The sequence below is a fragment of the Zonotrichia leucophrys genome, chromosome 7, assembly GCF_028769735.1.
Source record: "Zonotrichia leucophrys gambelii isolate GWCS_2022_RI chromosome 7, RI_Zleu_2.0, whole genome shotgun sequence".
Lineage (NCBI taxonomy): Eukaryota > Metazoa > Chordata > Aves > Passeriformes > Passerellidae > Zonotrichia > Zonotrichia leucophrys.
This window is the reverse complement of record NC_088177.1, coordinates 38,188,003-38,209,795: the sequence shown is the minus strand read 5'-3', so window position 1 is coordinate 38,209,795 and position 21,793 is coordinate 38,188,003. Positions and strand designations below refer to the sequence as shown.

General features: G+C 49.2%; 1 protein-coding gene and 1 long non-coding RNA gene across 5 annotated transcripts in view; one reads left to right on the top strand and one right to left on the bottom strand.

Moving 5' to 3' along the window:
* Positions 1 to 9,121: 9,121 nt before the first annotated feature.
* LOC135450185 (uncharacterized) lies at positions 9,122 to 21,758 on the bottom strand. Its single transcript, XR_010440971.1, has 3 exons — positions 21,668 to 21,758; positions 9,394 to 9,438; positions 9,122 to 9,257 (listed from the first exon to the last, which is right to left on the bottom strand). It is a non-coding gene; the product is annotated as an uncharacterized LOC135450185 (long non-coding RNA).
* IQCA1 (IQ motif containing with AAA domain 1) overlaps positions 10,882 to 21,793 on the top strand; it is a 122,200-nt gene continuing 111,288 nt past the window's right edge. For all 4 annotated transcript variants that reach the window (XM_064718104.1, XM_064718105.1, XM_064718103.1 and 1 more), the window contains exon 1: positions 10,882 to 11,015. In XM_064718104.1, coding sequence (XP_064574174.1) covers positions 11,005 to 11,015 — 11 coding nt within the window. In that variant the 5' untranslated portion in view covers positions 10,882 to 11,004. The remainder of the gene's footprint in view (positions 11,016 to 21,793) is intronic.

Genomic DNA, 21,793 nt, shown 5'->3' with positions numbered 1-21,793 from the left:
TGCAAGCCCCAGCTTTTCACCCAGCTGATGGAGTCCTACTCTGGCAATATCCCATTTATTGAAAGGAATTGGGCCAGGAGGGGCTCAGGAGGTGCTTCCCACTCTCATGGAGGCAGCTGGAGCTGGGCAGGAGTGTCCTTAACGCTCATCACTCATGACATCCCAACCATGCAGCAGCGTCAAAGCCATCCTGAGCCTCCTTCATCCTCACCCAGTGCATCCCAAAGTCCCTCAGACAGCTCTGCCAGCACAATTCCAACATGACAAATGGTCCAGATATCACAGAGGGTGGCAGGAAAGATGGATCTGGCCATGAGGAGAAATGTGGTTGCAGGGAAGGAGCAGTTCTACCCTTGCTTCCTACCCTTTGGCACTGAGACAAGCTCTCCAGAACACTTTTCCCTCTGCTTTGGCTCTGTCAATCCCATAGTCAGATCCCAACACTGTAAATCACATCAGCCTGAGAAGAGGACACGCAACTTCCCAGCTCTGGGCCCAGGGCTCCTGCTAAAACTACTGACTGCAGACTAAACAAAGCTTTTTTTTACCCTGCCCACAGTCTGGACTCCTAACTGGAGACTCATCCAGCATGAAATCTATTCCCATTCCTTCCCCACCCCTCCCTGCCTCCACTGGTGCTGATGCTGGGGGACACATTGTGCCTCGATGGTAGGAAGGAATAAAATGCAACGTCTCGTTGGCAGCACTCTAAATAGAGAGAGAAATAAGATTTTAGAGCCCCCTTGCCTTTTGTTGGCCTTCCAACTTCCCCCAGTGCCTGTAGCCACACACAACGAGCTGGGAGGTGTGCCCAAAGCAGGAGCAGGAAGCAAAGCAAACTACAATTGCAGTAAACCACTTCAAAAAGGCTTCGGTTTCACTCAGAATTGCTTGAAAGGAAACTCGACGCCTCATCCTTCATCTTTCACACGTCTGAAAAGAAACATTCGTCTGATTGTCTGGGTTTTTCTTGGGAAAAAATGCATTTCTGGAAGTCACAGTTTAAAAGCAAAACATAAATAGGAAATATAAATGCTTCCTTAAAGCCATATTCGGGTTGTTTGTGAAAATCCCCAGCAGCTTTCATTGCCTCCCAACAGCGACTGAAAGATTTCAGGGGAAAAGTAAGACATTAGAGGCCACACTGCTATTTTATGGAGAACGTGGAAGGGGAAATCCAGAACAACTCCGAGCACAATGTTGAGGACCTTAGAGAGAAGCTTGCCTGGGGCAAACATCTCCGAACTGCTGTAATTACCGCGAAAGGTCACCAAGGACACCTCCCCGTGCATGCTAGAAAAATTCATGCGAGCATTTCGCGTGGTCAGCGCGGAGTTCTGACATTGAGCCACACGAGGTGACATCAGCAAACAGGCATTCCCCTCGCAAAGAGCTGAGGACATGGAGCACCTTCCAACTCCTTGCTCTCTTGGTTTGAAACACGGCCATTAACAAGTCCGAAGCGACCAAAAAAACGGGGATAAAAAGCGAAGGCTGCGCACGCATTGGCAGCAGCGAGGACAAAAGAGCTCAGTCTGCAGATATAATTGGATTTAAGAGCCAAATTTCTCCCGGGAGCTGGCTGCTGGGAGGTTCTCCTGTGTCCCATGATCCAGCAGGAGCTGGCTCCTGCCCACGGTGCCTATGGGGTGGCAGCCAGGTTCCGTCGCACGCCCACATCCACGCGCGGCTTTAGGGGAGCCCTAAGGAAAGGCAGATGCAGAGGGAGGTTTGCAGGAATTTTCATCCTGAGATGCTTCCCTCCCCAGGTCCCCACCGAGGAGGGATGGGCTGCTGAGGAGAGAGGTCCCTCCACAGCCTCATCCCACAGCTGGAGCCATGTCCCCTCTCCTAGGACACCCCAGGGACACTCTGAGCAAGCAATCCTTCAAGCCCTGCCCTCCTCTCTGCACAACATCTGGCCACCTGGTTTCACCTGTCTCAGGCAGAATGACCATTTTGGGGCTGGACTGCTTCCTCCAGAGCCCCACATCTCACTGTCGGAGGTGGGGGAGAAAGCCTTTGACCCATTGCAGGCCTTTGTGAGGACTTGCTGTTGGCATCTGCCTCTCTTGGCAGGGTGAGTGTACAGTCATGCAGGCTGGAAGGGATCCTCACAGCCCCATCTGCTCCAAATCCCTGCTCAAAGCTGCAGGAAACAAACCCAGCACGTCCCCTGTGCTCCTGCAGCCAAAGGCACAGGTGGGGGACACGTGAGGAGCAGGGAAGGAGGCAGGAGGTCTCAACACAGGAAAAATCCTGCTCTGAGCACTGTGGAGAGCAAATCTGGGTGAGAAGAGGCTGCTGAAACACAAATAGTCCTGCCTGAACACCTCAGCTTAACCTCTCACTCCACACACAAAAAAAAACCCCAAAAAGCAGGTTTTAGTCCTCAACTCACATCCAAAGGAACACTCAGGCAAAGAACTGACCTTTAGCTGCAAAACCAAGTATTCTTGGTTCTTTTTTTCCTAAACTTTACTCCCTTCTTCCCAGACCTGGTGGCTCTGCTGTGCACCTCACAAAGCAGAGCTATCCCAGCAAGGGCCCACCTGCTTCATTTACCCCACACAGCCAAACTGGGAAGAGCAGGAACTGCTGCCTCAGAGGTGTCCCACAACCACACACTGGTGTCAAATAATGAAAATTCTGCAAAGCCACTTTTTGACTGAGAAAATTCACTTGTTTCATACTTTGTGATACAGAAAAACCCCTTCACCAACTCAGGACAAACCTTTCCCTGTGCTCATTCCCAGTGACAACCCTGCAGCACTTATGAGCTGCTCCTTCTCTGGCCTTTTTGTTTCATTCCAGAACACCAAAAGCAGAGCCAGGCCTGGAAATTAAACTGCCCCCACTAGTTTCATTCATAAATTTGGCTGCACAACCACCAAGTCAGCTATTGTTGTTATTTCTCACAGTTTACCACCTCCAAGCCAAGGAGTATTGTTTTTATTGCTATTGTGAGAACAAGAGCAGGGGAAAAAAATAATCTTATGCTTCCCTTCCCCTCCCAATCAAATATAATAGAGAAAAAAAAAACCAAAAAAAACCTCAACAGAGCGGATGTTGGATCCTCAAGGATTTTTTTTTTTTTGGAGCTATCTACAGGAGCTCAGCCTGGCGCTGCAGGTTTCTGAGTCTGAATTTTTATCAATGGGCTGCACTGGGTCCATTTGAAAAGCCAGCAGGTGTTCGAACAATGAAGCAGAGCTGCCTCTACATCTGGGCCACAAAAGTCATCGCTGTGTTTACAAGAAACAGGATAAGCAAGAAAACATCCTGCCACAGGCACCTAAAAAGCTGCAGCCCCTTGTTATTCTTTTTTTTTTTTTTTTTCTCACACTGGGCTGTTTATTTATAGCACGAGAAGCTGAAGCAGGAGGAGGAAAAAAAGAAGTGAGAGGTTTCTCACTCGTTTCCACGCAGGAGTGACGCACGTGCGACGCGGCGGGCGCTGGCTTGTATTGTCCCTTCAGCTCTGGGATCTCATTAACCCCTCAGCTCTGGCTGCAATTAATTAATGGTCAGGGCACAGCCTGCTGGGTTTGCTTCATCGATGTGACCAGTTAAGCCTGACTCATTGTGGGACACCCTGGAGGGAAACTGAGTCACCACGTTCTGGAAATAACGTCCCTAAAGCCTAAACTCACAGACATTGTGGGGGAGGGATGAGGGAAACTCCTCATCCTCAGCACTTAAGGTGGGATCCTGAGGGCCAACAGAGCAAGAGGATCTTCCAGAGCTCAGAGAGGACATAGAGGAACTTCTTCCCTTGCACAGTGCACCAAGCACATCTGCAGAACCAAGGGTTGTCACCAAATTTCAGCTGCTGATGGCTCGTGGTCCCCCACAGAACCACTGCTTCTGCAAGTTCTTTCTCATGACATTTTGCTCTGCTTCCTTTCGACTTTTAAGTTTTAAACAAAGCAGGACACATCCAATTTAGTAACAAGACCAAGTTTTTTTAATCAAATTCATTGAAGATGCACCAAAATGAAACCTCTAAAATATTTCTCACCATCCTTAAGAACAGCTCGGGAAGCTCCAAAGCATCTCTGCCTTCCAGACTAACACTTTGTGACTCAAGTCATTCTTATGTCCAGCAAAATTAAGTATTCCCTCCCCTCATGTCCTCCTTTTAATAGTTTCACTTCTGAAAGCCTTCAAAACACACCAGTTAGAGCCTCCCCTCAGAAACCTGGGGAAATGAGAGCTGAGCTGCTCAGCCTCTCGTGGAGTTTGACTTCCTTGCTTTTGAGCTGAGTCAAAGAGGATTAACTCAACAGGTGTTTTACTGAAGAGTGGGAGGGAAAACAAAACAAAACACAATGAAACAACTGCCTACGTGCACGAATAGCAGATGAATTTCTCCTCCTTTTCTGGGGAATGAACTGCTAAAGCAGATGGCAGCATCCCCTTCTCCTGCAGCCCCGAGTCACTCTTACTTCTGGCTTTAAACACTTCAAGTCCCAGAGCTCAAACGCTTCCCCTCAGTCAGGTCTGGAAGGGGATCTTGCTGATGCAGACTTGACCTCGAGGGTTGAGCTGCTCGCACTGCCCCTGACTCGTGGTCTCCTGCACCCTGGTCGTGCTCAGAGACACCAGCTGGAGTACAAAGGACTTTCCAGCAGCCTCTGTGCACGGTCTAGGATGGCTGAAGCCCAGACTGCTGCCCTGTAAATTCATGATAACACCTCAGAGTTCTTCTTTAATGAGCAGGACGACCATCAAACAGCACAGGAATAAACAGAGACCTCCCCTTTGGGCCATGGAAAGCAAATTACAAATTGCTGTTCTGATTTCTCACCAACCCAGCTGGTCCCACCAAAGCTCCTGTTGGCCACAGCATGAGACATGGGGGCTTGGGTCAGCTAAAATCCCACTGCAGCTGGAGCTGGACAGAGGGAGCAGACAGCAGCTGAGGCTGTGTAGTGTTTGTGGAGAATTTCTTGAAGCTTTCAGAGATTAATGTGCACATAAGCCAGTGTTAGCACCCAAACTTTGTCATTTTTCCATCAAAATAATGAGAAAAGCACATAAAGCACTTCAGATTGCTGATGGTGAGCCTGTACAGTGAGGAAGTGGTCAGAGGCTCTGTATATCTTAGCAGAACTGAAAAGGGTCTGTCTAGAAGTGTCATTCCACATGCCATACTGAATATATCTTCACAAGAAATGCTACTTATTTCCAATATTTGAGTTGCAGGATGATATAGAAGTGAACTTTGCCCCTATAAGTGACTAAAGCTTGACAGAGGGTTTGTGTGAATTTATTAAAAACTCCTGAGCCGAAGCCAAACATTCAAGCCAACCAATGTCCTAAAACGTCTGCTTACAAATTACTTGGATAATTGCCAGAAGCCCGAGTCTGGTCCCTTTTTCTGTTTCTTTCTCACCCAAAAAACATCTGGTGTGTGTTGCCAGTCTGTATTGACTGCTCTCTTGATGCTGTAGGCATCTTTAGGAACAGCATCCTATATAATTAAATAGCTGAGCGCTGACGAACTGTTGTCAAGACAGAATAAAATCAATCCACTCCCTGTCGTGTCATAATGATACAGAGCTGGCACTGTTTGAACCAGCTTCTTTGGAAAGCTTTAATTTTATCAAACAACACTCTTTCAGGAGAGATGGTTTGGGGTTTTGCTTTTTAACAAAGAGAGAAGTGGAGTGCAGCACACTGCACTTAATATCTGGCTGAGATTTAAAACGCATGCTCCTTATGAAGTGTGACATTTTATCCCTGTAGCCACAGGAACATTTCCCACATTTAAGTGATAGAGGGAAAATTCTTCAAATTAGATTTGAACTTTATATCTTCTAATTCTGCTGCAATCCTCCTCCTCCATGTACCACGCTCGGGCCTGATGAACACACTGTTATATCAAAGTGTAACAGCCCTGAGTGCTGACAAATCCCCTTCACTTAGCCTGGAAGTAAGCAGCAAACCTCCTGGAGATCCAGGAGTCAGTGTTAACTGGGAAAAATAGCCTGGAAGTAAGCAGCAAACCTCCTGGAGATCCAGGAGTCAGTGTTAACTGGGAAAAAATTAGCCTGGAAGTAAGCAGCAAACCTCCTGGAGATCCAGGAGTCAGTGTTAACTGGGAAAAATGACCCAATCACAAGGCTAAATGAAATGGTCAGTGCAGCCCAGCTGGCAGAGCCACCCCTCCTGGATGTCACCATGAGCTGGAAGCCAGCACTTGAGGCCACAAGGGTGACCCCAGCCCCCAAGGTTTGCAAAGGGCCACCCAGAGCTCCTTTAAACACTTCCATCCAAGCCTAAAGGAAAACCAAATACCCACCTGCAAGGAAGTCATGGTCAGAGGGAGGGAGCAAACCTCCTACAAAGGTGGGCTGGGTGAGTGGGGGTGTTCACCTGGAGAAGAGAAAGTTCCAGGGAGATCTCAGAGCCCTGAAGAAGCTCCAAGAGATCTAAAAAGGGACTTTGGACAAGGGCCTGGAGCACCAGTGCATGGGGGAATGGTTTTAACCTGAAAGAGGGCAGGATTAGGTGGGATAATGGGAAGGAATTGTTCCTGTGAGGGTGGGCAGGCCCTGGCACAGGTGCCCAGAGAAGCTGTGGCTGCCCCTGGATCCCTGGAAGTGCCCAAGGCCAAAGTGGACAGGCATTGGAGCAGCCTGGGACAGTGGAAGTTGTCCCTGCCCATGGCAGGGGGTGGGATGGGATGATCTTTGAGTTTCCTTCCAACCCAGGCCATTCTGGGATTCTGTGAAGCCCTGAGCAACACCTCCCCAGGCTTGCCCATCACAAGGTCCTACTTACTTTCCAGACTCACAGGTTTGCTGTGCAACTCAGCTGTAACCAGGTCCCCATTTGGGAACAGTTGTCCTGCTGTAACTGCCATCCTTCAGGATGAGGAGAACCCACAAGGATCATCAGGTCCAACTCCTGGCCCTGGACACCCCAAAAATCCCACCCTGCGCCCAAGAGCCCCTTCAGAGGAAGCTGCAGACCCCAGGGAGGTCTGACCTCTGTCTCCTCCAGGCTGAACAATCCAAGTGCCCTCAAGCTGCTCCTTCCCTATCTTCTGTCTCGCCTTTGAACACCCTCTAACAGCTTTAGATCTTATCTAAAGCTGCCCCAGCCCAGAGCAGAGAGGACAGTGCCCTCCCTGGCCTGGCTGGCACTGCTGGGGTGATCCCCCAGGACAGGGATGTCCCTCCTGGCTCCAGGCACTGCTGACTCAGATCCAGCAGGCCACAGACCATCACTGCCAGATCCCTGCTGCCCTCTCACTCCCCAGTGTGTCCCTGCCTCCAGGGCTGCCCCATTCCAGGTGCAGGATGCAGCACTGTTAAGTTTCACACAGCTGGGGAGTGCCCAGCCCCACAGAGCACATGGCACACTGCATCCCAGGCTATCACACCCTGTGTCACACCTGTGTCACACCGCAAACAGAGTGCTGGACTCCCAAGTGCTGGCCCAAGCCTCAGCCCACCCCGGATAGAGGAGGAAGCCCTGGACCCACAGCTTCTCCCTTTGCACCTCTCTGGGCCAGCAGCACTCAGGAAAAACCCATTCCACCTTCCACCCTGCACCCTGAGGGACAGCCCAAACCTCTGGAAGTGCTTTGAAATACAAGTTGCAAAGACAAAATATAATTCCCATTAGGTTGCTTGCTTTCCCTAAGCCCTCCTCAATAACAGACAGGTGCACTAAGCTCTTTGCCAGGGAGCCTCGTTGAGAGGAACAAGACCCTCCAGTTTTATGTTTTACGCCCTTTGTAAGCTCACAGTCACCTCTTAAGCTCGTAATAAAAGATTTTTTTTTTTCAAAAATGATGGCACCTAGTTTCCAAGGCAGCGGGACTTTTAAGCCTGTGTTTGCAAGAGCCTGAGGAATTAGAGATGCCAAAAGGCACAGGCTGTACAAAACCCATCCCCTGTTCCTGCTGGATAGATCAAATAACACTTGGAGTTTTTAATGCAACACGAGCTGAACGAGGAAGTGGCCAGTGATGCTGTACAAAAAATGTACAATGAGTGGGATAACAGCTACAAATCCCTTTAATCTCTGGTCTTACCTCGACATCTCAGACTGCTTGGAGCCTGCAGGGATTATTGGAGACGTGTGATTCCAGAATGGAAAGAGGGAGATGCTTCATGGTGATCACTGACCATGAGTGGTCTGCTGGACCTCAGCTGCAGTGAGCACAGAATCATTTTGGTTGGAAAACACCTCCAAGATCATCAAGTCCAACCTGTGACCAATCCCCACCTCGTCACCTAACCCCAAGCACTGAGTGCCATGTCCAGGAAATCCTTGGACACCTCCAAGGATGGGGACCCCACTGCTGCCTGGGCAGCCCCTTCCAAGGCCTGAGCACCCTTTCCATGGAGAAATTCCTGCTGCTGCCCACCCTGAGCCTGCCCTGGCCCAGCCTGAGGCCTGTCCCTGTTCCCAGGAGCACAGCCTGACCCCCTGGCTGTCCCCTCCTGTCAGGCAGAGCCACAAGGGCCCCCTGAGCCTCCTTTGCTCCAGGCTGAGCTGTGGGGACACCACAGCCCAGGCAGACCTGTGTCCTTTCACTACAAATTACTGAAAAGCTCAAGGAGTCAATTGGAACCCTGTTGGAAACCAGAACATCTCCCACTCCCTGCTTTCTCCTTTTATAAATGTCTATTTTCTTAACCAAATGTCTAATTTCTAAACCAATTACTTACTCTTAGTCATCCACAGCTCCCATTTCAGCTCAAAAGCAGGCTCCTTTCCCATGGAAGAAAAAATAAAAACCAACTCTCCTCATTTCATAATTAATTTTTCTTCATGACTTTTCCCAGCAACACAACTCATTTTTTTTTCCCAAGTTCTCTATGAACTGATGAAAATGAAAATCCCCTCAGCCTCCCTGCACGCTCTCATGTGCATCACTTCTTTGTAGCTTAATTTCCCATTTTTAAAAGGAAGACATTTGCTTTCCTCCAAATTTTTTTAGGGGGGGGGGGAGAGTGGAGAAGGCAGGTGGGGAAAGTGAGCAATAAATATTATTTCATCATTAATACAATGACAATCTTGTGCACTGTGACACCGAGGTGCTAACAGAGGGCAATAAATTCACATTAATAATTAACATCCACATCATATCAAGCCATCTTGGTGCTCTCATTTCAACTGCTTCAGAAATCTTCCTACTTCTTTATTGCAAACACATGCAATAGGTCGATCAGTCCTTAAAGCCACACACGCTGATGGAGACAGCACTGCTGGGACTCTGCAGGTAAAACTTTTGGCTGAAAAAAGCACAGTTTGGCATCAGAAGTGGTGAACAGATGCCAGCATCAATGGAAATAAAAATGCAAAGTTCCTATTTGGGCTGCAAAGACTGGAATATTTTATTTAAAAAGGAATAAAATACAAGTTACTTACTGCTTTTGAGACCCTCCTGACCTGCACGTGGATGAGGATCAGGCACTGGAAGGAAGCAGACAAATTTCCCATGTTAATTTCAGCGTGAAGAACCACTTTGATATTAACATTGAAAATTACAAGCTGATTTTACAGCATTTTCCAACCTCAGCACGAAGAAAATGCAACAAGTCCTCCTAAAAACCCCCCACTGATCCCACACACTTAAAGAAATGATGTGGTGGGCATAGTCATCATATGGCTTGAAGAATAATATCCTTAGATGCTTTTATTATGGTCTTCAAGATTCATGTTTTCAAGCTTTTCCTCCAAAACCAGGGAGGGCTAGAAACTTTATTTCAAAAACTTGATAGCCAAGAGTCTCACCTAATTATGTGGACTGGGGCTTCAATGGGAGAAAAAAAAAGGGGGGGGGGGCAAAGAAAGAAAAGGAATGCAGGCATACAGAAATTTGTGTTAAAAAAATATGATCACTGGCAAAACTTTACTTATTGTCCCAAACTTCTTGCTTTTTTACTTTCTCATTGGCTCTGTGGATGAATGCATTTCCCCCCCAAAATCTGTGCTGTAATCCTGTCCTCTAAACTGTTTTTTTAAGTGTTAAGGGAGTGGAAGACCACTAGAAAGTTGCCTCAATAGGGAAAGAAATAAGAAGAAGAAAGAGGGAAAATGTGAATGCAACAGGGACAAGCCCTTGGGTGGAGAAGGAAATAACAGGGAGGGGGGAAATTAAAAAAAAATAAGGAGGAAAGAGAAAAAATACAGGAAAGGGGAAGAAAAGTGGGAGAAAGTAGAGGAAAGGGGTAGGAACATATAGGAAAAGGGAGAAAAGGAAACGTAGGAAAGGGGGGAAAAGGAAAAATACATGGAGGGAGGGAAGGAAAAGAAAGGAAAGAGTGAAAGGGGGAAGGAAGATAAAAGAAAGGGAGAAAAAAGGAAAATAAAGTGAGGCAAAGAAAGGGGAGTGAAGGAAACTAATGGGGAGGTGAAAGTAATGGGGGGCTGGCAATGCAACTCGGGGAAAAAACCAAAACTAAGGGAGCAGGCGGTGTGATACTGATAGCAACGAGGGATGGTTTTAAAGTAAAAAATGAGAGATTTAGATCAGATTCAGAGAAGAAATTCTTGACCTTAAGGGTGCTCAGACCCTGGCACAGGGTGCCCAGAGCAGCTGTGGCTGCCCCGGGATCCCTGGCAGTGCCCAAGGCAGGCTGGGCAGGGCTGGGAGCAGCCTGGGACTGTGGAAGGTGTCCCTGCCCATGACAGAGACATTGGATGGGCTTTGAGCTCCTTTCCGACCCAAACCACCCCGTGATTCTGCGGCCAAAAAAAAAAAAAAAGGTTTAAAAAAGAAGGCGGAAAGCCTGGAGCTCCGTTGGCTCGGAGGAGAAGCCGCGGGCACGGCTCGGCCCCCCCGGGCTGTGTCCAAGGCAACGCCGCGGCCGCGGGCGGCTCGGCCGGGCCCGTGCCGGTGTCGGTGCCGGCCCAGCGAACTCAGGCTCGGTACCCCGGGGCTCCAGGGACGTGCCGGTGTCGGCCCAGCGGGATTCGGGCTCGGTTCCCCTCGACCCGGGCTCCGCCTCGGTGCCGGTGCGGCTCTCGGTGCTCAGCATGTCCCAGAAGTGAGTAGCCCGGGGCTGCAGCGGGGCTGAGGGCGAGGATCCCCTCAGAGGGCTGGGACAAGGCCCGGGGGGAGGCGGGTGCGTGCATCCACAAAGCGACCGCGTCCTCACAGGAAAACCGGGCAAATGTTAACGTTATTCACTCAGACCCTTTGTGCAAAAAGTTCCTCTCTCTTTACTGTTCGTGAGAATCTCCTCAGAGGGGTTGGACACAGCCCAGGGGGAGGCAAGTGGGTGCTCCCACAAAGCCACCGCATCCTCTCAGGAAAACCAGGCAAATGTTAAAATTATTCACTTGGACCCTTTGTGCAAAAGGTTCCTCTGTCTTACAGCCCACTGTTAGTGAAAATCGCCTCAGAGAGGGGTGAGGAGACACAGCCCGAGGGGAGGCGAGTGCACCCCACAAAGCCACCGCATCCTCGCAGGAAAACCACTTAAATATTAACATTATTCACTCAGACCTTAGTGCAAAAGGCGTCTCTCTCTTTACTGTTCGTGAAAATCGCCTCAGAGGGGTGAAACACGGTCCGGGGTGAGGCGGGCGGGTGCACCCACAAAGTCACTGCGTCCTCACAGGAAAGCCAGGCAAATGCTAAAGTTGTTCCCTCAGACCCTTTGCTCAAAAAGTTCCTGTCTCTTACAGCTCACTGTTTGCAAAAATCGCCTCAGAGGGGTGAGGAGACACAGCCCAGGGGGAGGCGAGTGCACCCACAAAGCCACCGCTTCCTCACAGGAAAACCTCTTAAATGTTAACATTATTCTGAGTTGTTAACATTAGCCTGAGTTATTCACTCAGACCTTAATGCAAAAGGTTCCTCTCTCTTTACTGTCCGTGAAAATCGCCTCAGAGGGGTGAAACACAGCCCGAGGGGAGGCGGGTGCACCCCACAAAGCGACCGCGTCTGCTTAGGAAAACCGGGCAAATCTTAAAATTATTCACTCAGGCCCTTTGTGCAAAAGGTTCCTCTCTCTTACAGTCCACATCGTGTCTTGTTGCCTCCCAGTAATTTTAGCACAGTGCAAAGCTTTATGAGTTTGTCTGCAAAAAATAGACAATGACAGCATTGGATCCAAGTGCCTGCAAAGAGCTGTGCTCATTGCCCCAGAAACATCACTCCAAGCCCAGCAAGTATTATTATTATTATTATTGTGCTGCAGGGCTGAGAGCTAAACTGTGAGCATCTTCCGTAATGTTATCCCTCACTGTTGTGCTGTTTGCTGCTCCCAGCTCCAGCAGCACAGCCCAGTTTGTGGAGGCTCTTTTTCCCAGTTCCAAGCTGGGTATGGCTTATTCAAGTTCACTGAATAATTGTGCATTAGTAAAAGCAAAACAGAAAACACCTCGAGGTGGTTTTGCTACCTCCTTCTGCTCCTCTCCTTTACACCCAGACCTGACCATATCCAAACTGCAGGTTGTGAGCAAAGCCTTTCCTGGCATCTTTCCCATGGTCTCTCTCCTCTGGCATCAGTGGTACCAACCTCAAAGCCCACTGCTTCTTTTGCCCAATATCCCATTTCCAAGCTCACAGCTTTTTGCCAGGGAAAATGCCCTCAGATTCTAAACCATCCTTCCAAATTCAGAACCAGAGCAGCTCTCCTTGTCACCAGCACCTTGGGATTCATAGAGCTATTAAGGATGGACAAGATTGCGAAATCACCAAATCCAACCATCAAACAAAACATATCATTAAATGCCACATCTGCTTCCAGGGATGGTGACTCCACTGTTCCCCCTGGGCAGCCTGTTCCAATGCTTAACTACTCTTTTCAGTGAAAAACGTTTTCCTTATAACCAATCTGAACCTTCTTGGCTTAACTTGAGGAGATTTCCTCTTATCCTAGTGCTTGTTGCCTGGGAAAAGAGGCTGAGCCCCAGCTGACCACAACTCTCTTTCAGGCAGCTGCTGAGAGCAATAAGGTTTCCCCTGAGATAGTTTTCTCCAGCCTTCTTTTCTCCACTCTTGCCTCCACACATTGGCAGAGCCAGACACCAGTGAAAACTCCACTGCTTTCCAGCCAGGCAGCTCCTTGGTTCAGGAGAGGAAGGTGAGAGGAATGAAGAACAACATCCCCAAGGGCAGGGCAGAGAAGGTCTGGGAGCTGTGTCCAAGGACAGACCCATCTCAGCCTGCAGTTGGAGGAAAGCTTGGTTAGATCCCTAGTGGATCCAGTGCAGGGCTTGTATAAATCCTGCCTAACACTCTCATGGAATCAGTTAAGTGAAGTTCACAGGGTAGTGGAGAGTTGTCTGAATTGTGCTCTTTAAAAGGGAAAAAAAAAAAAAAAAAGAAAAAAGAGATAAAGGAAGAAAGAAAAAAAACCCCCACAAAAGCAGTGTTTGACCTCTTCTTCAGAGTTATCTCAGAATCTGTCATTCCTACCCAGTCTCTGGATCATGGCTGCTGTTATTTGAGCCAGATTAACACCAAAGGAGTCAAACTGAGCATAGCTGGAAAAATACTTGTGCTTCAACTGATTTGCCTTGGTTTAATTTTCAGAGAGACAGGGCTTTTAGCATTTCCTATGGCATTGCCAGCACTGAACAGCAAATCCATATAACAGGATCATATGCCCATGCCCCATGACAAGAGCACACATCCACTCCTGTTTCTGAGCAAGGTGCTGCTCAGGGACTCCAGTTTGGTGTTGAACCCCCTTGGCTCAGGTTGCTGTAATGGCACTGTAGCTGTGCACAGCACAGGATTTACAGCTGGGCTAATCCAGCCCTTCCTAAACATGAGCTAGAGCTGGATCTCAAAGGCTACTGTTAATGTGGTTGGTTGCAGTGAGGTTATGCTGGCTGTGCACCATAAATCAGAGTTGTTCAGGTTGGAAAAGCCCTCTGAGATCATCCAGTCCAAGCCTTAACCCAGCACTGCCAAGGCCACCACTAACCCAAGTCCCCAGGAGTCACATCCAAATGGCTTCTAAATCCATCCAGGGATGGGGACTCCACCACCTTCTTCTTTCCATGAAGACATTTTTGCTGATATCCAGCCTGTCCTGTATCTTCCCAGTAGCTAAACTGGGCTGACAAGAAGGCTGGAGAGGGACTTTTCACACACCAGGTATAAAATAATAGGACAAGGAGGAATGGCCTTAAGCAGGAGGGCAGGTAAAGATGGGATACTGAGGAGAAATTCTCCCCTGGCAGGGTGGGCAGGCCCTGGCACAGGGTGCCCAGAGCAGCTGTGGCTGCCCCTGCATCCCTGGCAGTGCCCAAGGCCAGGCTGGATGGGGCTTGGAGCAGCCTGGACAGTGGGAGGTGTCCCTGCCCATGGCAGGGGGTGGGATGGGATGATCTTTGAGCTCCCTTCCAACCCAAACCATTCCATGATTCTGTTATTCTACAAACCTTCCCTGGTGCAACTCAAGGCAACTCAAGGTGCTTTAAATGCTATGTGACAAAAATGACTTCCAACAGCCTGCCTTACCTGAAGGCAGCGAGACAAAGAGACAATAATGCAAGGGGGTTATGAGAAAGAACTTTGGTTCTTCAGAAATAGAAATGCTACACAGCTTTCCTGGTTCTGAGGCACGTTCACCACCCTCCAGGTGCTGTGATTCTCAGAGGTGTGGGCTAAAGCAGCAGGTTTAACTCCCCTGCCTCAGGAAGCTGTGTCAGGGCAGGGAGGGAGCTCAGAGTCAGCAGTGCTCTCTTAGGGTCACTAAGTGCAGCAGGCAGCCAAGGGGGCAGTCAGCATGCCCCGACATGCCTGGGATTTTCCAGGGGCAGTCTCAGCCTCGGGAGGGAACAGAGCCATCAAGTGCAGGGTGATTAAAAAGTGCTGGGGTGTCTCACTTCCCAAAGCACTCAGCCCCAGCATTTGCATGCAGATGTACCTTCTGTTCCAGACACTGGAGATTCACAGAGATGCTGCTGCATTTATGTTTTCCTGCTGTTTCCTCCTCTTTTATGGATGTGTTTACCCTCTCCTTGACCCCTGGGATCCTGACCAGTGATTTCTTACCTTGCCCCTGACAGCCCTAGCCCAGACACGTTCAAAGCCAAGCCTTGGCACTGCTACCACTCCTGCCAGGTTTTAATCAGCTACAAGACATTTGCCACTGCCACCAAGGAGCTTTAAACAATCAAAGCGCTTTAAAATTTAATCTCGTGTCACAAATAGAATTTATATTAATTCACTGGTTAAATATTGATCTAAGACAAGATCCTGAGCATCTCCCTCCCTGCTTCCAACAGAAACAGCCAAAGCAGAGCTCTCTGTTTTACATCACATCCCCGAGGCTCAGCTGAAGAAAATTAAGGTTGCAACACCCAAATGTGAAAAAATGTCAGTGCAACTTCTGATCCCCCCTGCTGTCCCCCCTCACGTTCTGTGGCTGCATTACGATGCAGTTTCTGATGCTGTGATCACATCCTATTCCCTTCCCACGGGGCCCCAGCCTCATGCAGCCATTGGCCCGTTGTTGAATATTTCTTTTTATCCCCTCATTCAGCGTCTGGCCTCGGGCCATATTCTTCAAATTCCAACCAAACGCCACAATTATTAGCTTCCTCCTGGGCATTCCTTGCATGTTCTCTCTCATACATCTCCCAGGCAGTCACAGATTCGTCTTTGCCCCTCTTTCCACCCCTGGTGAGCATTAGCACATCATCTTGCTTATGTTAAAGCAGGAAATCAGAGACAGGATCAAATTGATCACAGCTAAGACTCAAAGCTACAACTCCCTCCTGTGCCTCCCTTCATCCTTAATGAGCAGGTAGGGAAAGATCTTGTGTATTACTCCTTCAGTGTCTCCTCTGGGAAAAAGCATTGTCAGTGGAAATATCCCAGCAGCATTTGTGCTGGAAAACAGGGAAAGAAAAGGCTCCAGTTTTCCAGGAAACTGAGTAGATCCTGCTCCTGGCAGGGATAGGGCAGCACCCAGCCCTTTATGCATGGAATTTTAGGCAGCTGGATGGGTAATTTCTCCTTCCTGGCCTAAGGAAGAGAGGGGTAAAAGGAAGATGACACAGGATGGTTAAAGCTGAAATAAACTTTGTTGTCAGAAGCAGTGAAGTGTGTTACAGGCAAATACTGCTTGGAAGGAAAAATTCTGCTTGCAAAGGAGAAGAGGCTGCTGTTCATGTAATAACACAGAATAGTTTGGGGTGGGAAGGGACCTTAAAGCTCACCTCCTGCCATGGGCAGGGACACCTTCCACTACCCAAGGCTGCTCCAAGCTCCATCCAGCCTGGCCTTGGACACTTCAGGGATTCAGGGGCAGCCACAGCTTCCCTGGGCACCTGTGCCAGGGCCTGCCCACCCTCATAGGGACAAATTTCTTCCCAATATCCCATCTATCCCTGCCCTTTGGCAGTGGGAAGGCATTCCCCCTTGTCAATAGTCTCTGTCCATCTTTCTTGCAGGTTCCCTTCAGGTACTGGCAGGCCACAGTAAGGTCACGCCAAAGCTTCTCTTCTCCAGCATTCCCAGCTCTCCCAGCCTTTCCCCATGGAGCTGGCCCATCCCTCTGCTCATCCTGGTGCCTCCTCTGGACTGTGTGCAGCAGCTCCAGGTCCTTCCTGTGCTGGGCCAGCTCTGCAGGGGGGGTCTCACTGAGCAGGGCAGAGGGGCAGAATTCCCCCTTTCCTGCTGCCCACACTGTGGGATCAGCCCAGGGCACAGTCCAGGCAGGAGCTGAGGGACAGGAGGGCAGCCTCTGGAGCATTGGACAGCTCAAAATAGCTTTTCCCACACCTTAATTGCTTTGCCATTTAGGAAAACGTTGTTTTTTTAAAAAAACCCATGAAAGAAAACAGTTCTTTTTCCTGCCAGCCTTGTGAGTTAGGCTGGAGCAGGTGCCTGAGACCTGCTGAGGTGTGTTGCTGCTGCTGCTGCTGCTCCATGGAGCTGCTTCCTCGCCTTCCCTGTGGTTTCCCATTACATTTCTGCCACACAAATCTTTTATTCCCCCTTCACTTTCTGTCATAGTAGCCAGGACTGAAATTGGAGATGACAGAAGCACAGAGCTGTTCACGTTAACAATGCCAGCAGGCTGTGTGTTTTCTTCTCTTGTCACAACCAAAGCCTACTGAGGTTTAGCCTTTATTTTCCCCCAAATGCTTCCAACTCTGTAAAACATCGTGGCTGGAGCAAGCCTGCTTAAAAAGTCATCTGGCAGAGTCACATTCACCACCAGCTGAGAAGTTTGGCATAATTGTGAGACTAATCTTATTTTAGAAGCAAGGCAGGCTTAAACAGGCTCATGAGCCTGAACTGCTCCAGACTGCAGGCTAAAGGCTTTGAAATCAGCAATTAATTCCGACAACATTTCAGGCAATTTGGTTCACAGGATCAGTGCTGAGTTGGAAGGGACCCACCAGAGCCATTGATCCAACTGCTGGGCCTGCAGTTGGATTCCACAGGACACCCCAGGAACCCCACCCTGTGCCTGAGAGCATTGTCTAAGCACTTCTTGAGCTCAGACACGTTTTGTTGTAAGGCCACACTGATCTCTGATTCTGCCTGCACAAAAAATGTTTGCCTATAATAGGGCAAAAGAGAAAAGGGGGGTTACTCCTGTAATGTAATCACCCCACAACACCTGTGAGGGAACAGCTAACTGCTGACCTGGATCAGCCAGCATCACCCTAAGCCTGGTGATTTTTAGAAAGAGAGAAGAAAAAAAAGCAGCAGCAGCAGCATAAAAAACCCTTTTTCCTCTCAGGGCCTCACTTTCCCCTCCCAACCTTTGTCTCTTGTTTCTTTATTTTCCCGAGGCTGCAGGGCAGGGTTTCCCTCCCCCGTGTTTGCCCAGGGCTCAGCACAATGCCTGACCTGTCAGGCTCCCAGTGTGGCCAGGGGACCCCGAGCTGTGGCCCCTGCGTGCACTTCCTTGTCACCAGCCCTGCATCTCTGTCCCTGCTGCCTGTGTGTCCTGTGCCAGGCTCCCCGAGCCCTGCTCCACATCCCTGGAGCTGTCACAAGCCCTGGGGCACTTTCTCCAGCCCCATTGCTGAGAAAGAAATACAAGGTGGCTTTGCAGTGGCAGCAGAGGTTCCTTCAGCAGCGGTTTAACACACACAATTTAGAGTTCCTTTAATCACACAGGAGTTCCCAAACGAGGTGAGGAAAGCTGGAGTCAGAGTCAAATGTTTTCCCTTCCACCTCCTTCCATCCATCAGGATAAACCAGGGAGACCCAGGCACACTTCACTGTTTCAGCTTTAGCATGGGAAAGCAGGAGATATTGCTGAGGGCAGCCCAGAAAAACCAGGCAGCAAAGAAGCCAGGCGGCAGCCCATGCACAAATCCAGAGACAAGCTGTGCCATGTCCTGGAATTACAGGGGCAGTGTTCCCTTTGGCAGGGAGTGAAACCCAGAGACGCTCTGGGGGGAAGAAGAAAAGGCACACAAAGGTGACCCCACTGATGGCAGATTGCTGCCCTGGCTCAGGAGCGGCCTGAGGGACAGCTTGCATGCTCAGCACAAACCCTTCCAAGAGGGGCATGCTTCAGCCTTAAAACCAGCCCAGCACCAGTGAGCAGGCTCACCTCAGCTGGACTGCAAACCAACAGGCTTTTCCAAGTGTTGGGAGAGATGGGGCAAGCAAACATGCAGACTTGGAGGGCCCTACAATACTAAAACAAGGCATGCACAATTTGGCAGGATTTTAAACATCTCTTTGTAACTTCAGCAGGAGAAAAAGCCTGTGTTGTTAAGCTTCACTCTACATAAGGAGAGCAGGTTTTATTTTGAGCAATAAAAGTGAGATTTGAACTGGCAATCAGGCTATGGGCAAAAGAAATTCTTAAACCCATGTTTTAGTCTCTGTTTCTACTCTGTGGGAGGGAAGAGAAAGGACATCAGTGAGGAGTTAAAGCTCTGACCTTCCCTCCAAGCTGTGAGCTGCCAGAAATCACTCTGGGGACTCTGGAGTTCAGTCACTTGATGTGCTTCTTCCTCATCCCATTACAGCATTGCTTATTTCCCCCATAACACCCCTATTTGGGAGTTGCTATGACAATTTGTAGCATTACTTACAGTGCCGTATGCACAGAGAGATCAGGAGACAGCTTTCTTTCCCAGGATTTTATTTTCTTAAGCCTTGAATAAGAAAGTTAGGCTCATTACCTGCACTAATAGGTGAGCTAGAGGCTCTAATCCAACCTAAATCTGGTGGAATATCCTTGGGCACAGACACAGCTCAGGACAGAACAGAGCCTACAAGGTGGACCAGTCACAGTAAATAAAAGCCCAGTGCATTCAATGCTACATTGTCCTCCCCCTGCAGCGTGTGGAAGCAATTTTGAGGCAGTTCACAATTTAATGCAAAGGGGCACTGAGCAAATAGGCAAAAATTCCAACAGGGACTTGGGGATCACACGGTGTCTGATTCACAGGCAAGGAGAGGCAGTGCTCTCCTTTGCTTTTAAGGCATGACCTTGAAGTTATTCCTCCTGACTACCCCTGAGCACGTTTGTCTCTAAAGCTGAAAGGCTCCTCTGCTTCACAGCAGCTCTGCCAAGTGCCCCAAAAGGAGCTCTAAACACCAGGCACAGCTCACCCTTCAGACTAGGCCAGAAGGGCTCTCATTTGGACCTGGGATAACCATTTTAATCCCATTTTGGGGATGTGTCCTCTAGTTTTTAAGCAGGGTGAAGCAGTATAACACTCAAATCAGATTTCTGCTTGGCCTCTACCCATCCCATGCCTAAGAAACTTGGGGGTCAAGTTGGGGGTCCCAAAGGTGGCAGTGACCCCGAACACAGCAGGTAATTAGGGTTATCAGCTACAAATTTACCACTTTCACATCCACCTTCTCCTTCAGCCCTTCATTTTCCAGTGGGCCCATCCTTTCTTTTGCCCTCATGTTGCAAAAGCCACAATCATCCCATAATATCCATAGTCTTAACATCTGACCCCCAGCAACCGTGCCTGCAATCATCCCTGTGCTTATCTGATAAACTAATGCTTTATGGAAGCAATTATGTCCTATCTGCAGTGCCTCATGGAAACGTCCTCTCCTCTCCTCCCTCCAGCAGCCATTCCCAATGTAAAAAGAAACTGGATATGAGCTGGCTCAGCAGGAGGAACCACTTGACATTCCTCACTCAGAGAAGGCAGATTATTGTAAATCGGTCACTTCTGCGTGCACAGAGCAACCTGCACGGGAAAGGCTCCAGCCCCAGCATCCCCAGGGCTCATCAATCAGCGGGATGGCTGTGGGGACACCCCACAGGGCTGGGCTTCCTCCGAGGCTGACAAGCTGTGCCCTATCCGTGAGAAATCACACAAAGTACGCAGGACACCACGCCGTTTCCTCCCGCGCTGGAAAACCCGCGTGCCTCACATCCTTCCGTGCCCTGGCTCCAGCCCTGCTGGCCTTGCTCGGCCCCGTCTCCTCCCCTCGGCCGGTTTGTTCTGTTTATCTCCTGCACCTGGCTTAATTGCCGCAATTGACTGATACGGGTGGTGCAGTGGGATGTAAATGAAGCAGGAAAAAAAGGGAAGGGGAAAGAGCTGGGTGGGCTGCAGAAGCATTAGGAAAAGCAAGGCCAGCTGCATCCTGCAGAAAGCCAGGTCAGCTGAAGTGTATAATACGCCCTCTAAAACATTAATGGTGCAAATTCAATAGCAAGGTTTGGTTGTTGGTGTTTTTGCTGACTGCAGGGGGGAGTCCCACAGCCCTGTCACCACCCAGGGCACCCCACACTCGGGGCACTCAGGGCTGGAGTTTGTCCTGTCCCACTCCACACATCCCTCTTGCAGCACAAGCCTTGGGTCACTCTGACCTCCAGGACTGGCAATGATAAGATCAGCTCACAGAGCTCCAGCATTTATTGTCATGCACAAACAATGCTAACAACATCTGTCCAGCTTTCTGGTCGGGATAAATAAACCAACACTGCCCCAATGCAAGGTCTGCTCTCAAAGCTCATCTAACAATGGCAGGCCTTTTGCTGTTCTCATGCCTCTTTGAGAAGCTCTAGGAACAGCAACTTGGTTCAGCAAGGATGGGTCTAGATTGCACCACTGAAGCCTTCATTCCTGGGATTAAGGAGCAAGTCAGCTGTCCCTCTTTCCATAGCCACTGTTTTCCCCTCACCAGGACAGTGTGAATGAACTGATTTTCTCCCAACACAACCGTGGCTCAGCATAGAAGGAATTTCCTTGCTCTATTCCTAGAGAGGCATTTTCAAAGATGTAGGATTTTTTAACACTTTTCACTGCCAAGAGTCTCCATCTGGCAAAGGAGAACAGGACCTAAAAGTGTCTTCTCTGCCACAGGTGTTATTAACACCCTTCCATGACAAACCTGCTTGGTTTGGCAGGAAGGTCTTGAGCCCTTCTCTGAATAAAAACCTCATGGCTCATTTCTTCCTCCTTTAGGCTCATCCCCCAGGACATTCTGATCTGCTTTTCCCATAAAAAGCCACTGACAGCCAGTCCGTGCTCACCTCAGAACTCCACCTATTCCTACCAAAACTACCAAGTGAGCAGCATTACTGCTCCTGGATATGGAGATGGCCTGAGGTGACAGCTTCCATGCCACATAATCCCACAGCCATCAGACCAGACATTTAGCAATTCCCTGGAGCGCAATAGTTGCTACCACAGAAATAAATAAAATTATTTTCTTTACCTCACATTTGAATTAGGGCCCCCAGCTTCACTCCAGCATTTGCACCAACCCCACCCTTACCCTGCAGTTAATGCCAAGCAACCACTTCAGAAAGGCAGAACAGCTCTAGAAACATGAATTGGTCCAGATCCTAAAATTGCAGAGCTTCAAATAGTCCTTCCCCATATTAAAAGGGAGAAGGACTAT